We start from the raw sequence: 15240 nt of genomic DNA on the forward strand, positions 1-15240 counted from the left end.
GAATTACGTTTAGTAATCACGTTGCAGATGCATTGCTGCAAATTGCAATTACTTAACATATCCCAAAAATATAATCCAAAAGAAAAAAGTATTCTGTAGTGAGGATGATTTCGGTTAATAATAAAATGGTAATGTAAAAATCGCTTTAGCCATTTAACGGTAACCTCATGCGCAGTAAGTACCGTCTGTAAATGTCTTACATTGATGATATTAGAGTACGGTACTTCAAGTAGTACATAGGCTCGAATCGGTCGAATGCCTTCGGTAACAGCCAAAAAGTAATTATTATTACTGTATTATGTATTTATTTATAGGGTTTGCTTAAAAGTTACACTAAAACTAGGACAAGTCTCCTTTCTTACTTTATACATAATTGCTGAGTGGCAACGATAAGGTTAGGATAAGCGACACAAATACGCACAAAGTTGTACTGAATAACTGAGAACAAAGACAAACACAAGAACTTCCGCAGTCAGTCCCATTTTTGAAAAAAAACCCGTGCCATTTCCAGACAATGATTCTGTAACTGTACCTTGTAAACAAATCCCGGTGCAGCAAATTTCTAGCTATGCTATGAAAATCGGCAAGATCTGACTGTAACAGTACTGTAGTGTTTATGCCGATGCGCCGCTTTCGCCATCGTCAATAGCCTGAAAACTGGACCGTACGTTTCCACTCATACGCTGTACATCCAGCTCCTTTCGCGTATGCTCCTCCAGCTCACGGATATCCTGCATGGTCAGTCCATACCAGTGATCAATGGAGCAGAATACTTGACGATGAAAGTTGGTAAATAAACGCTTCTCCGCCTAAAACAGCTGACAATTGTCGGCACAGCGTCTTTGTCACAAAATGTATAACAGAAAATGACTCTCCACCTTGTGAATAAAGTTTTCCACTTTGTTCTGCAGACCGGTCCATTTGAACTCCACCGTAACCAGTTTGTAGCAGCACATTACAGGAGTGGCTGAAGCCTATCAGAATAAAACCAGCCATAATTGTCAAAGTTGTACAGGCCGGTCCATAAAATAATTAAGCATGGATGTATTTTCAAACACTCCACTTCAGTCTTAAATTACAGAGGTAGTAACTTTATAAAAACCTCGACAACATACCTGCCAATCGCTGCCGAGAGGTCCTCTCCCAGTTTTTGTTGATCTGAACTTCTGAGGATCATACTGTAATTTGTAATCCTGTTGCGAACAACGAAAGCGCGATATATTACTATCAATAAATAAACAGGTACCGTGTCCATGGTAGTACTCGATGGACATGTCAGCTGTGTTAAAATGTCTGCCGTCTATCTTATTAGACCGCGAAAAAGACGAATGCTGACATACTTTTGATGATATCTTATCGTTGGCAATGTCGACGAATACAACATCCCGCTTTTTCAGTTTGTCGGGGGAAAGCTGGTGCACCTAAATGCACACGGCGAAACATCTTCAAACGTGTGGAAGAGTGCATTGGCGACAGTTAAGTAATAGTGCGCGAGAGAAAAATTCAGGCGGTTATTGACCTTTACCTTACATTGTATGAATTTCCGCGATCAGGGAGGTGGAGAGATTCAACGGTCAAAAGGAAAGCCTCTTTCATGTAAGATGGATTCTGCAATAGCCCAGCTGTAAAACGGTCCTCGGTGCGCAGCAGAAACCCGACAGTACAATACGAGTAGAAAACCGCTGAGGTTGCCAGTGCAGTATTATGCATTTTTATAGTACAGTTTAGCTGTATTACGATTGTCCGCGGTAACGCGGTAGCCGTGGTGGATACCTGGTCGCGATGACTTGAAAGATTTTAAGTGTATTTAAATGTTCTACTACCGGTCAACTTGAACTCCACCGTAACTGCAGCAGCAGTGTTTTGCTTGCCGCTTCTGTTATTACGAATGAGAATAAAATGGGGTGTTATGCAAGTGACAATTAAACCCGCAAACGACGGCCATTGAACAACACTAAGGGCTTGCGAACAGGTCGCAACCAGGTACTAGTCGAGTACCTTACTTATCGTAGTTTTTAAATTTTGAGTTGTTAATTGTTGTTTCGTAGTAGTTTCATGATAATGCCCTTTTTGAAAATTTTGATATTTCACTGTTAAAACGGGACGGCTCAGCTGAATAAGACAACAGAACAGCATTTACAAAACCAATCAAAGTGCTGACTTACGTACGCTAAACTCCGTCTTGCAATACGGATAGGCATTCCATGCTTTCTCCGTGAACTCTAGCGAACCTTTGGGAGCGATCGTGCGGACCCAGCTGGGTACTTTACTGTAAATACGGTAAAGCGTAAATTTCTCAATTTCAGCAGTCCTGGTTTTCAAGAAAATAAAAGCAAAATAGTGTTCCGAATTTTGAGATCACTATTTGTAAGTGTTTGCAGTTTCTCTATTTGCAGTTTAGAGATCCGATGATGTTAAATGCGAGCACTGGAAAGTTGCAGCATTTACAAAAGCCTCAGAAGTATTGACGCACAAGAGGAGTTTATCGTCACCTTTGAAGATAATACGTCTTGTGTGTGAACTGTCCACGATCCGGCTGACCATCCAGAAGAGGAAAATTCTCATAGGGCTCATTCTGTAGTACCTGCACGCCCTCGCCGCCACCCGTTTCCCCTTTGGACGCTTCGGCTACGGCGTACAACTGACCAATTTGATACTGCAATAACCAAAAAGATCCACACCTTCGTTCGAAATTGGCAGTGTTAAGAAACTGAGCATAGAATAATGATATGATAAATACCTCTTCCACCGACATGGGCATCACAATGCGACTGAAAAAGGCAAATAAGCATAATCTGACGCACACATCTGGAACTCTAATTTTCGGAACTTACTATTCCTTGATTATCATTGTGGAAGAGTTGTGGCTAAAACAGTAGAATATAGAGCCGAAACAGCTTCTCAAAAACAATAATTATTGCACTATAAATTGTGCATAATCCTCACTCATAATAAATTTCCGCATGCCCAACAATATTTTGCGGGGAACTTTCCAATTATTGATTGGAACTTGGTTAATCAATAAAATAAGACTGTCAACGTTGACGTGCAGCACTGTGCTGTACACTTAGCAACGCGGAAAAATCGTTCTTTATACAGAAACTGCCGAACCAGACAGCTTTCAGTAGTCGCTTAAAACGCTTTCTTGGCAGAATAATGCTTTTATATTGTGGCATAAAATAAACAGATTTACTCGTAGCATCTTGACAATTTCGCAGTGTGGGCTGGACTCATTGCCCTTTCAGGATAGAGAGTGTTGTAGATAATAAATTTTGTAGGTCTTTTAATCGCAAATTCGCCTGATCTTGTGCTGCATTGGCAGAAAAATTTATGATTTCCCAGGGTTTTACGAGGAAGTATTACCCAAAAAGATTTTTAAAGAAATATTCTGCAAATCATATACAGGACGTGGTTGATTTTTTCAGTTATTTGCTTGAACTGTTGCCATGAGCTACCGCAACCGATTAGACTAATAATGGATATAATCCGTCCCAGACGGCTGCGACTGCTTTGGTACAATACTGACAGGTGCTGTGTTCGATGACCTTTCGATCAGCTGTGCCATGCGCGGCAGCCCAAGCACTGTCGTCTGTCAGTCGACAGACTTCACAGAATGCATTTGTCTGGGAAAAGCTGATGTTTTAAGCTTGTACCCTTGAAATAAAGTTCTAGTGATATTACAAGAGGATTACGAGATTTGTGATACTTCGAGATTTATGACTTGTGCTGTAAATATAGGTTAACAAGCATTTTTGTTTTTTACTTGATTGAGGATTGCGCCGTACTGCCGCGCTTATTGCTAACTTGCCGCCAAAACTGAACCTTAATCATAACGCAAGAAGATGCACAACTTTCTATCTGAAGCGGCGCATGTAAAAGTTTAAAGAACACCGCATACCTATTTTATACTTCTAAGGCGAATAGTTGATACGTCTTTATACACAACGTCGTAACGTATGTTCCTGTTAGTACAGTACATACTGGACTACACTTAAGTTTCGCATAGTACTGTGGCTGAATAAGGGATACCAAATAAAACACTGCCAACAATAACCTTAAACTGCCGTAATACGTGGCTCTGAAATCCACGGACCCGAATTTGCCGCGAAACCCATATTTCCTTTGGAAAAGGCTTGGTCAGACTTTTGCGTAACAATATTCGGTTTCGAATACAGGATTCCGTTTTATTTTGTCGATAGTATGAGCGTTTAATTAAGTCGCACGTGCATTTCTTGCCCAGAAGCTTTGTATTCAACAAGCTTTCCTGAAGCGGGGCTATTCATTCGAGCTCAACCAAGGTTTATCAGACTTTTTCGTAGTTCTTGCGACAGGCCAGGTGCCTGTGGGTCATCTTACCGTCAGCGCTTTATCGTGAACCTTGCAACCTTGTTTGATGATCTGCTAGTGTTATTCGTCTTCTCTGCCGGCTGTTCACTTTCTCATCTTGCCCGTACACCTCCAAAAATCAAAGCCCCCCACCGCGAAAAATATGGTGATCATGTTTTCCGTAAGGCTTCCTTAATCAGCTCTGCCACCGAATGTGTTCCTTACATGTGTCGCCCATGGAATGCAGAACGATAACACCGATGGTAAACCAAAAATTTTCGTAGTGTTAACTAAGCTATCGCGGTTAACCAGATATGTGGGCTACTGCGATTAACCACTCATTCTTAAAAACAACTCGCAACCTTGCCAATGAACGTAGCAATCGTGAATTTTCTGCTGCATTTTGATCAAGAGTCGAACTTTATATTTTGCCAGAATACGACCAATTAAACGACGCTACATCATCTGCACCCAGTCCACAATCGCGGATGCCTGGATTATACAGTCTCCTGACCGCGCCCTCCATGTCTGCTTTTCCTCTCGTCAAATCCGAGCCCTACGAACCATCCCTTCCGTCAGATCTGTCCGGGAATGCTCACGCCGAGTTCCTCCATCAACGGTCTTTCGCTGGTAATAATTTAGCACAATTTTATTTACGTACGCGGGTCGAGAACCGCCGTGTGGCTAGGTCCTGAAGACGACAGTCTTACCGCCAGCGGGAGTAATGCTGGTACCACTGCCGTTCCTACATGCCTGGACGAGCTGGAGTGGAATACCTTCAAAGCGACCGCCTCGCGGCAGCTTCAAACCCTCTCGTCAGATGTCATTCATAATGCGGTACGGCAGAAAAGGTCACGAGGGTATATTGCCCGGATGCTGGCCGAACAGCAGAAAGATGTTACGGTACCGACTGCCGCATCATCGGTGCCCTCGTCAGACAGCGAAGAGCCGGTGGTTAAAAAGAAACGGTGTACGAGAACGGCGACTCCAGAAACTGACTTTGCCCCGGTGGATAATTCACTGCTTGATGATCCCATGGCCGCCATTAATATGCGCAAATGGCGGGTTAAAACCGTGGTGGATGAGCATATCTTCATGATGCGCTCGTTATCCGCCACGACAGTTAGCACGTAAGCTTAATCATCCCAATTCCGCTTTTCCAAGTAATAAATGTTTTACAAAGTCAGCACAAAAACTATTTACAAAGTCAGCACAAAAAACTTTTGATTTTACAAAGTCAGCACAAAAACTATTTTCAAAAGCAAAACTTTGAAAAGCGAAAGGTCAACAAATCTCATAGCACAATTTAAGCGCTTGCATAAATATTTGTAGAAAGGAAAAGGTCAACAACTCTAATATACCGAACTAAATGAACGAATTGTTAAAGGTCAACTCTCAAAAATGTTTCGTAAGTGCTCTGTGAAACGTTTTTTTCGTCGATAAGATGTTAAAACAGTTTTTAACGCGTTAATTTCGATCTGGCAAATCTCTAATCAATTCCCGTATAACAAAATTTGGAATTTTCAGGACGAAAATGCCCGGTGATTTAAAACACATGGATCTCAAACCGCGCCTGCTGAGCAGCGACCGCAGCGCCATTCTCCTGTATCAAGGCGAGATGAAGAAACTGCTGGATAGTGAATATGAAATCCTGCAGCAGTTGCGCGAGTGTCTGCGTCCCGTAACGGTGACCAGTAGTATGGTGGATGAGCAGTTCTTAGCCACGGAAATCATCACCTCCTTCGATGCACCGCTGGGCTGGGACAATCCGTCCGATCTGTTATTGTGACCTTTTCCTTATTTCGTGATCTGTGGCATGTGATCCCATACGGGCAACCGGAATTACCGGTTTTCGTATTTGACTGTAATCCTGTTTTCGTGATCCGCTTTTTACTGCCTTACCGTTTGTTACTGAAAGCTTGGTGTTCCTCTGTTTTGTCGCCGTCCATTTGGTTCGTCCGAAATTACCTTACGTGTTTTTGATTTTAAAAACCGAATTTCCTTGCGTTTGCTTTACTGACAATGAATCCGTCGCATTTTGCGGTAAATCTCATCGCAAAGGTCATCGCCTGGGAGACTGAACGGTTATAGGCGATTTAGGGTTTTACGTAATCAGTGTATATCTCGATAGAGTTACTCAAAGAGTGGAAACATTTTCCAGACACAACATTATCGAGTCTCAGCAGTTGACGAAACAAGTACTTACACGATCGCGGTTAAGATGGTGTACGAACTGCTCAATACGTGAATATTGTGGTTGCCATGCGGGCCATATGGCCATAATCCGTACCATGTTGTAGGCCAACTATAATGCACCGTCGTCGTACACTTTAATGGAACTGCGGTTCTAAGTGGAAGCCCAGCCGCACGGTAATGCGGCTGATCGCGGGTAATACATTATCCTCTCTGTTGAATTTGGATACGGCAAAGTAAGCGTGCGAATTATCCCATGATAAGCGAGTGCTGTTATTCGAGAATTTAGTGGTTTTAGCAGGGGTCTTTAATGTGGTTACTGTAGATTAGCTGAACGCAAGAAACTCGATGAGGAGACCCGCTTACGCCGCTTAGCCCAGAACGCCAGCGTCCGCCGCATCTACCAGGGCACCACCACCCCCGCCGCCCCGCCCCCGCCCACCTCCAGTCGCTTCAGTCTCCCCGCGCCCACCCTGCACAAAACCTTCCCCGGCCGCCATGAACACGACCGCGTCCGCCTCCTGGAACACAAGTTCACCAGTCTGGAGAACCTGGTGGAAACCCTCCGCGGGGAGCTCCAGGAACGCAGCGTCCAGTATGAGAAATCCCAACGGGAGTCCGCCCACATCTCCTCCAAGATCAACAGTCTCCACGAACTGGTGGACGACCTGATGCGCTCCATGGTGGTCCGCCCTTCCCAGACGGGCATCGTCACCCGCGCTGATTGCTGCTCGTTGTGCGGGCATCACGCGCAACACTACCCCACCGAGTGTCGGACAGCGGAGGGTCCCCAAGGTTCCGGGGACTCGGTGCTGCTGACCGACACCACCACCGCGTCCTGCGATCAGGAGTCCGCGAAAACCGGGCATCTGTATCCGTCGCGCTTTGCCGCGCCCCCTTTGATAACGGTGATTGTGGATTCCGTGTCGTTCCGCGCCAATTGTGACATTTTTCTGGGTGCGTGCGGGAAGCGTGACCATGTGGCGCTGATTATTCGGACGACCTTTCTGGGACTGGAGCCGGATGCCAACGATATGGAATGCCAGCCGGGGATCGTGTTTAACACGCCGCGTCGACCTGATGAGATTGTTTCCATCGACAGCTTCGCTGGTTGGTTGATTACTGTACAGCACTATTTGTATCACTTTTGTAAATTTAGGTGACAAACGTAGAGAAGTGGCTCACTAACGTCGTTTATCTAGCCGAATATGGTTTAATAAAGTAGCGCTTATTATGAGGTTGTACCAGTAAGGAAATTATATTTACAATTTTTTGTATCTTTTGAATAGCCCAGTTGCCTTTAAAAAAGTAGATTAACAAAATTTGAGCAGCAAGATTTCTTTGTAGATTTTACATTTTCTTCCAAAAAAGAACTCGACACACGATTAAGGCGCGCCCGAGCGGAGGGAAAAGAACCGATGGTGACCTTTCGTATTGACACGTATAAGACCGACAAAAACCAGCTGGACCACAGGATAGGCGTGGCTAAGTTGGCTATTCTGCGATCGTTGAAAAGTCATCATGATCCCGAGAAAGTGATTATCAAAAGTACGATTTGATCAAATAACTAGACATACCGCACCATATATCTTAAGTGCATTTTTTAATATAATTATTCGCCTTACCTGAATTACGTACCAAAAGATGTTCGTTTGTCCTGTCCAAATTCGCTGAATGTGCTGGCTTTAATTCCGTGCTTTTGTGTGTAGTACATCATTGTAAAAGTGGACTGGTGATTGGTGGACTGATGGTGTCGGCGCGTGCGTACGACACGCTGAGAAGTATGGATTGTGGTTGATGATTGCGGCGGCGGTTTTTTATACTCTTTTTTTTATAATTTGATTGTCTTGTTTGGCACCTGGGCGAAGATTTCCGAGAGTTCTCCGTTTTGCCGGCATGGGTGAATGGCAGTTATTTCCAGGCTTAATTGCTACTCTAGTCATAATCTCGGTTAATTTTGTTTGATTCTTTTATTGTGATTAGTGTTTCGCCAGATGTTCCCACTGTACAGAAGCTTCAATGAAAAAATGCAGTTTTTAAACAGTTGGCAAAATTTTGCCAAAATATCGAAGCAGGCAATCGAAGGCGAGAAACATTGGTTGGAAGAAACTAGGCGGGACTGTCTTTGTTTCCTTTAGATGTTCCCAGAAACCTGTGCATACGATAAAGCAACCATTTGGTGGTTTGTGGCTTCTCGGCGAGCGCACAGATAAATTCCTTAGTAAAATTAATTTTTACAAGTATTTTGTTGGTTCATTTTTAGCCCGAGAAAAGTTGAAATAACGTAGTAGTAACTGCATTCTACAAAATGGTTTTTAACAAGGGTTTACGGCGTCTTTATACTCTAAAGATATCTATAGTTCTTGTATAAAATAACTGTTTAGGAATTTTTTTGCAGAACAAAGGCACTGCATTAAAAATTCCAAAAATATTTTTATAATGTCCTTGGAAACTTTAATTACTGCTTATGCTCGAGGTTTATCGAATACGGGCGCTTATGATATCCAACGAAGCTTGTCTAGGCGTACGCTACACTACGTTCTGTGCTTATTACACGGCCATCCTACTTTGCGCGGTGAAAACACCGTAATTCATTTTCAGGATCAGTAAGTACTTCTATGCAATTAAGTACGCATTCAAATCACGAGTATAGCGCGGGAACAGGGTTATGCCTCAAATTCTGGTAAACAAAATACTTACCGCGACGATGGTCAAAAACAAAAATCCGCCGAACGAAAGGTCGGCAATCTGTATCGGTTAGACGACTCGATTGACTTTAATACCATCTTAGTCAAACGGAAACGGTCGCGTATGGCGATGGTTCCTTATTGTGCACCACCATCATGCAACGAAATTCGCTTAAACTTATGAGGCTTGAGGGCATTAATAAAAAAGCATCAGTTGCGTAACCTTGACAACTAATTGCAGGCGTTGATGAACGACTGTGGACAGCTGAAATCAAAACTGTGCTGTATGTAAAGCAAATTGCGGACACCCAATGTAAATAAACACTTAAGTACAGTACGAGTCCGCACATCTGCAGATACCGTATTGCACGCACGGTGACTAGAAAAATACCAATTACGAAGAGAAAACATGGGCCCACAACCTTTTTTTGTAAACCTTACGATAAAATGTTCCAATGTTCCCGTTGTTATTAACACTGGAAAGCTTTTAATTGGCTTTATGCACTTTATTTCACTCGCAAAATTGGACTCTTGTGACTTGGTCATTTAAAAATCTGGTGAACGAAGCGCGAGCTGACACAGGATGCCAAGTATTTTGAATTAGGCATTTCAGTCAATTTTTGCGTTCATTGTTCCTTGTTTACTGGGAATGATCTCTCATGTCATGCACACGCTTTCTGTTTTTCTGCTGGGTAATGCTAATCGATTCAGACTAACCCAGAGAATGTTACCTTACCAAATCCGCTGTTTAATTGCGCGTTTGTGAGCCGTTTTTATCTGGGCATTAAGATTAAACTGCCCCAATGACCTCATCGATCCAGCGCTCCCTGTGGGCGTTGGGCGACTTTCTGAGCTCCAAGAACCGCCTGATGCACAGCACCCCGCCCACCCCCACCGGCATCGCCCTGCTGACCCTGGACTATGAACGCGAGACCGATCCGGAATTTGAGATCATCCGCGAGAAACTCAACAAGGTGACGCAGCGCAGTCGCCGGGTCCGCCACATCCTCCTGTGGGACCGTTTGCACAACATCCTCGACTCGCCGTTCCACCACACCATGCAGATCATGCAAAAGCACAATGTCCAAGCCTTGTGCTTACTCCTAAAGTACACCGAGGAAACGACCACCCTGCGCACGTTACGGAAGCTGGTCGGATGTTTCTGGTCCCGCAACATGGTCTCCATTGAGGACCAGTGTTTTCCGCCGCTTCCGCTCTGCGTGGTCGTCTACGTCCGGGACGAGAAACACCTCCAGGCGCAGATCAGTAAATCCATGTTAAAGAAACTGATTTTACTGGAGATTGCGCCGGTACTCCCGGCGGTGTTCGCCTCCGTGCCTAAAGAGATGCATTTCATCAAAATCAAGTTTGTATGTAAACGGAAAGAGTACGACCTGATTGCCGATGAATCCGCGGAGTGGCTGGCGCAAGTGGCCAAACGCTACGTTAAGTACTGCGAGGAACGGAATATCTGGGCGACCATCTCGTGGGACAAGGTTCTCCAGCGGGAACGCGGCCAGATGTGGAAGAACCTCGCAAAGTCCTTCGCGCTGGCCCCCAACCGCCTGCACCGTTTCAAACTGAAAAGGTCACAATCCGAACCGGCTATTGCACCGCGGCGGAAACCCTTCATCAGCGATGAAATCTCGGCGAGTTTCGATGAGGAAGCGGCCGCTATCGCCGTGCAGTTGAAGCACTACCAGCGCCCCCAGGGAATCTGGGCGCATAAACATCCGCGGGCCGAATACCTGCATAAGATCTTTTTGGAACTGAATCATCTGCGGGAAGCGGCGCGGATTAAACTGATCCATCGACGACAGTATTTCCAGCGGAGTGGGATGCACCGCGGTTTCACCAGTCCGATGGAGCGGTTCTACACGCGGTTCCAGTGGATTAAGAGCCATTCGCGGGATAAGACGGACCAGCTGATTATCTACTTTCACTATGGGACCGTGATACAGTTTAATATTGCCCGCATGAAGCAGCCGCTGACGCCGAGTGATATACAGATTCTGCGGCATCATCTCTTGGCGCACAGTGAAGCCAAGAAACACCGGAATTCGCGGATGCTTTTGAAGCATAGCGAACGGGATGGGAAAAAAGTGCAAACGAAGGAGACGTAATTCTGGAAATTATTTTCTTAGCTTACAGTTATTTTGTAATTGATTGTGTTGTGCAGGTTTGCGTACTGAGCTTTATTTGCATATTCTTTCGAAAACTGGTATTCCTGAAAGATGACCTTATGGTTCTGCCAATTCTGTATGCGTCAAAATGCCTTTTTATATATTATTGTAGTTTGGAACAAAATGAAAACAAATTCCTGATGGTGACCTTTACCTCCGGACAGCCTTTACTTTTTGTTGAAGAATTTCTTTGAAGCATTAATTATTTTGTTTGTGGATTTTATATTTTAATTTTGCGGTATACATAATAAAATCAGTTTGCTGATAAATTGCGACTGCTGACCTTTTGAAGCTTCCCAAACCGATTATTCTAATATTGTTTATTTTTATAAATTTATTTCATTATTGTGGCGTACGAATAAAAACAACAAACCAAATTAATGTTGACCTATTGATTGAGACAAATGTTTTGAATGAATCCTTAACACAATTCTAATCACAGCTGTTCTCGTCACTATCATCACAGGCTTTTTCGCCATATTCTTCCTCATTTTCCTCCGTGAGCCCCGGTTCCTTCCTTTCTTCCACTCGGACGATCTCACTGCGCTGGAACACACTGCGGCACACCGGGCACCGGTTACCCACATTCTCCCACGCGGCAAAACACTCCGCATGAAATGTATGCCGACAACCGGCTAGTTTCACCAGCGGCCGCTCTTCCTCCGTGTCCATCCCGTAGCATAATCCACACGGATCTTCCTCCGCCGCCGCCGGGATACTGGTGGCGCTGTTGTGGTACGTGAGACTCTCGACATTGCGCAGCTTCTGCATGAGCTCCTCGTCGGACTCGCCGTTGACGGTGATGTAGATGAACGCCACCCGCGCCACGATTTGAAGAATGTTGTTAACCATGTCACGGTAGCCGCAGATATCGTTCACCAGGGTGTCATGCAGACCGATCCCGTTGACTATCGTCAGGGAGACGGCCAGGACGCCCGTCAGGCTGGAGCGAAAGAGGGCGGTGCCTTTGTCCATTTGGGAGCGGGCGGTCGGGGTCACCAGACCCTGTAACAATAATTTACGATAAAAATAAACTTATTGATGATTTAATAATTTTCTTCAATTACAGTATATAAGTAAAGTTATGAAATAATGAACTATTTTATTTTGAATAATTTTTTTTTGGAATAGCGCAGCTGTCGAATTGCAAAGAGAGCCAAGTTTACTGCGCCTGGATTTTACAATACCTGGTACACGAAAATGGTGACGACTTCTACCAGGGCCACAATGAAATTGTAAGCAATCCACACCGAAGTCATCTTGTTGATCTGTCGCCCGAAGCACTCCGATACCAGCGGCGCTGCGATGGTAATATGTTTGGCAACAACACAGGCGTAGATAAAGTACAATGCGATCGCCATGACACCGCCCACGGATCGCCGCCAAATATTCTCGTCACACTGGCATTTGCGGCGCACGGTCTGTCCGATATTCTTGATCATTTTGCCGCAGAGGGGAATTTGTCCAAACATTACCGCATGCGCCAATAAACGAACCTAAACATATCGAATAGTAAGTTTTAAACAATTTTCTAATTGGTGAAAATAAATAATTATTCTAGTACAGTATTATATTACTGTAATAATCATTTTATTAAAAAGTTAGTAAAACATTTTTTTAAAAATAAAATTCTTTAATTAAATAAAAAAATACAAAAATATGAACTAATTTAGTTAATTAAGTAATTTTTCGGTTTCTTAAGTTTATACACTGCATAAACAAAAATATTAAAAAGCCAGCATAAACACTCAAACGTGACCTTTATACAAAGATAATCATCTGTGCGGGAAATTTTTACAAAAGTCACCTGCAGTTCGGGCTTCACTTTCCAAGGAAAGGAATTCCACCGGATAACCTGGACGGTATCGAAAATCCCTTTGAGAAAGTTCCCTTTGGGAACGACATCACTGCTACACGTCAGCACACTAGCCACCGACGTCAGCAGCATCCCAGCCGCCAAACACGCAAAGTACACCGTGGCGGTAGCGGCGACAAAACTACTGGAAAGCGCCCGCGCCACATAACTCCCGTACCCCTCCCGCAGCGCCACCGGGGCGCTCGTACTCCACTGGGCACTGACCACCGTGACCTTTAACACCAAGTACACCATCCACGCCAGGTGCATCTGATCGGAGGGGATCGATTTCCAGCCGAGATCCCGCAACATCAGCGTGTACGCTCCGGTGATATTTACCCGAAACATCCAGGCAATGTTATGTACGGAGAACTCGCAGACCGCCGTCCGCAGGGTCCCCACCACCCGAGTGAGCACCACCAGTGCCACGTCCAGGTTCAGGCCGACGTACACGATGGCGTCCGTCATGCCCAGGCTGTAGCGGATCTTGGAGTAGGTGCTGACGTCGATGTAGGGCTCGGCTTTGAGGAGGACGGCGTACACCAGGGGTGTCAGCTGGATGAGCTGCAGGCCGCGGTCGGGGACGAGGGGGCGGCGGAGCTGGTCGAACTGGTAGAAGGTGCGCTCGGGGTCGAGAGTGCGCAGGGTGCAGGTGTAGCGGCGGTACAGGTCGACCAGGAGGACGAGGACGGCCGACACGGCGACCGGGTAGGTGGGAGTGGCGCTGGTGAAGGCCAGGTTGCTGAGGTAGCCCATGATCTGGATGAGGAGGAAGAGCTCTACGGCCAGACCGTTGTACCATAGCTGTTTGGTCTTGAGGAAGTGGGCCATCCACCAGGAGAGAAGGAAGCCTGCGAAACCATCGCTGTATTTTACTTTGCTGACAATGATAATACGACAGTAATACATATTATTAGCAAAATTAAATTTATTTTCCAGGAACAAGAGCTTAAAATTTCCAGCTGTTCAAAAACAAGTTCAAAATGTTAATAAACACGTTAGTAATAAAATTTGGTTCTAAAACTTGCAGCTACAGTACTTAAAAGTAAGTTAAAAATGCTAATCATTCTCTCAATATAATCGAATAAACCACTATAATGGTTAATGTATTATTGGCCATTCCAAAAATTTACATAATGCTATAAAAACAATGCAAGCAAAAACATATTGTAAAAATTGCGCTGCGCTGCCAATCGCGACTGCTTCGCTTTCGAAAAGCAAAAAATAAAACGTCCGGGACATGGAATTGGGTAAACTAATGAGCAAAAACAAATGTTTGGTGTTTCCACCTACTTGTGCCCACGGCATACCCAGTCCAGCCAGAACATGATGGCTGCTGTTCAGGTCAAATAAATACTGATAATCCGCTCCGAATAAAAAATCAATGGCCGCCGTAAAGTTATTAATCAGGAACCAGCGCGAGCCGGCCAGGAAATCGGCAAGGAGTAAGAAAATGGCACGATGCACGAGACTGGCCACAATACGACTGAGGCATAATCCTAGCATGATCACATGACGCCCCGCCGGCGGGACCGAGGATGTTGCAGAACCAATAAGGGGAGCGGGCCATGGATCGCCTGTGCCCTTTGCAATACAAAGGGCACGCGACGTTACCCTAACTACATCGTGCTAAAGGGTGACCTTTCCACAAAAACTATGGAACTTTTGCGCCGATGAAAATAATCCACAGAATCCACACCCCCTCGGAAAATGCAGGTCTGGGTGAAATCGGCGAAATGCTGCGTATTCGATCAATAACTCGGCAAGAGCGCGTAGAATCCATTTATGTTGCTGATGACCTTTCAAAAACATTCAGAGCAATTGCTAACAAGGATCGGAATATTTAAAGTAGTCACTCAAAGCAACAAATCAGATGTATTTTGAGTATCTAGAGACTCAATTGAAGATCTTCAATTGCAGTTTTGCTTCGGACGACATCTATAGTCTGCATTAACATCGTCTGCAGTTAGCACACTCCACTATTTGGCTAATCGTG

The 15240-nt window shown here is 44.8% G+C and overlaps 5 protein-coding genes across 8 annotated transcripts; 3 read left to right on the forward strand and 2 right to left on the reverse strand.

Moving 5' to 3' along the window:
* Positions 1 to 323: 323 nt before the first annotated feature.
* Positions 324 to 6518, reverse strand: LOC129589933 (phosphatidylinositol transfer protein alpha isoform-like). 3 transcript variants are annotated; one of them, XM_055484865.1, is made up of 10 exons: positions 6229 to 6518; positions 2835 to 2867; positions 2741 to 2771; positions 2493 to 2656; positions 2170 to 2269; positions 1531 to 1608; positions 1341 to 1421; positions 1116 to 1193; positions 879 to 974; positions 324 to 809 (listed from the first exon to the last, which is right to left on the reverse strand). In XM_055484865.1, the coding sequence occupies exons 1-10, from the start codon at positions 6273 to 6275 to the stop codon at positions 615 to 617; spliced, it is 903 nt and encodes a 300-aa protein (XP_055340840.1). In that variant the 5' UTR covers positions 6276 to 6518; the 3' UTR covers positions 324 to 614. The 3 variants fall into 3 exon arrangements, with proteins under 3 accessions (XP_055340840.1, XP_055340842.1, XP_055340841.1); XM_055484867.1 differs by lacking the exon at positions 6229 to 6518 and adding an exon at positions 4357 to 4737; XM_055484866.1 differs by lacking the exon at positions 6229 to 6518 and adding an exon at positions 2947 to 3410.
* LOC129589932 (uncharacterized) lies at positions 3927 to 6354 on the forward strand. Its single transcript, XM_055484864.1, has 4 exons — positions 3927 to 4589; positions 4762 to 4956; positions 5015 to 5456; positions 5854 to 6354. The coding sequence occupies exons 1-4, from the start codon at positions 4568 to 4570 to the stop codon at positions 6113 to 6115; spliced, it is 921 nt and encodes a 306-aa protein (XP_055340839.1). The 5' UTR covers positions 3927 to 4567; the 3' UTR covers positions 6116 to 6354.
* On the forward strand, positions 6444 to 8560 carry LOC129589930 (uncharacterized). The gene is made up of 4 exons (XM_055484863.1): positions 6444 to 6755; positions 6845 to 7629; positions 7867 to 8067; positions 8229 to 8560. The coding sequence occupies exons 1-4, from the start codon at positions 6700 to 6702 to the stop codon at positions 8315 to 8317; spliced, it is 1131 nt and encodes a 376-aa protein (XP_055340838.1). The 5' UTR covers positions 6444 to 6699; the 3' UTR covers positions 8318 to 8560.
* A 939-nt stretch (positions 8561 to 9499) lies between these two features.
* On the forward strand, positions 9500 to 11530 carry LOC129589987 (uncharacterized). Its single transcript, XM_055484930.1, has one exon. It carries the CDS (start codon positions 10010 to 10012, stop codon positions 11327 to 11329), a length of 1320 nt encoding a protein of 439 aa, XP_055340905.1. The 5' UTR covers positions 9500 to 10009; the 3' UTR covers positions 11330 to 11530.
* A 183-nt stretch (positions 11531 to 11713) lies between these two features.
* Positions 11714 to 15206, reverse strand: LOC129589995 (uncharacterized). Of its 2 annotated transcripts, none has more exons than XM_055484937.1 (4): positions 14555 to 15206; positions 13197 to 14095; positions 12577 to 12885; positions 11714 to 12394 (listed from the first exon to the last, which is right to left on the reverse strand). In XM_055484937.1, exons 1-4 carry the CDS (start codon positions 14748 to 14750, stop codon positions 11822 to 11824), a joined length of 1977 nt encoding a protein of 658 aa, XP_055340912.1. In that variant the 5' UTR covers positions 14751 to 15206; the 3' UTR covers positions 11714 to 11821. The 2 variants fall into 2 exon arrangements, with proteins under 2 accessions (XP_055340912.1, XP_055340913.1); XM_055484938.1 differs by having other exon boundaries at positions 14538 to 14697.
* Positions 15207 to 15240: the final 34 nt, after the last annotated feature.

Source organism: Paramacrobiotus metropolitanus, unplaced genomic scaffold (assembly GCF_019649055.1).
Source record: "Paramacrobiotus metropolitanus isolate TYO unplaced genomic scaffold, Prichtersi_v1.0 Parri_scaffold0000038, whole genome shotgun sequence".
Lineage (NCBI taxonomy): Eukaryota > Metazoa > Tardigrada > Eutardigrada > Parachela > Macrobiotidae > Paramacrobiotus > Paramacrobiotus metropolitanus.

Coding starts and splice junctions, on each gene's coding strand:
- LOC129589987 (XM_055484930.1), top strand. CDS start 10,010: ATGACCTCATCGATCCAGCGCTCCCTGTGGGCGTTGGGCGACTTTCTG.
- LOC129589932 (XM_055484864.1), top strand. CDS start 4,568: ATGCAGAACGATAACACCGATG. Junction 4,590..4,761: donor GCAGAACGATAACACCGATG/GTAAACCAAAAA, acceptor ATATTTTGCCAG/AATACGACCAATTAAACGAC. Junction 5,457..5,853: donor TCCGCCACGACAGTTAGCAC/GTAAGCTTAATC, acceptor TGGAATTTTCAG/GACGAAAATGCCCGGTGATT.
- LOC129589930 (XM_055484863.1), top strand. CDS start 6,700: ATGCGGCTGATCGCGGGTAATACATTATCCTCTCTGTTGAATTTGGAT. Junction 6,756..6,844: donor TTGAATTTGGATACGGCAAA/GTAAGCGTGCGA, acceptor TGGTTACTGTAG/ATTAGCTGAACGCAAGAAAC. Junction 8,068..8,228: donor CGAGAAAGTGATTATCAAAA/GTACGATTTGAT, acceptor TTTTGTGTGTAG/TACATCATTGTAAAAGTGGA.
- LOC129589933 (XM_055484865.1), bottom strand. CDS start 6,275: ATGGACGGCGACAAAACAGAGGAACACCAAGCTTTCAGTAACAAACG. Junction 1,609..2,169: donor ATTGCAAGACGGAGTTTAGC/GTACGTAAGTCA, acceptor GGGCTATTGCAG/AATCCATCTTACATGAAAGA. Junction 1,422..1,530: donor ATCGCGGAAATTCATACAAT/GTAAGGTAAAGG, acceptor GTGTGCATTTAG/GTGCACCAGCTTTCCCCCGA.
- LOC129589995 (XM_055484937.1), bottom strand. CDS start 14,750: ATGCTAGGATTATGCCTCAGTCGTATTGTGGCCAGTCTCGTGCATCGT. Junction 14,096..14,554: donor TCATGTTCTGGCTGGACTGG/GTATGCCGTGGG, acceptor ATGGTTTCGCAG/GCTTCCTTCTCTCCTGGTGG. Junction 12,395..12,576: donor TCACCATTTTCGTGTACCAG/GTATTGTAAAAT, acceptor TTATTGTTACAG/GGTCTGGTGACCCCGACCGC.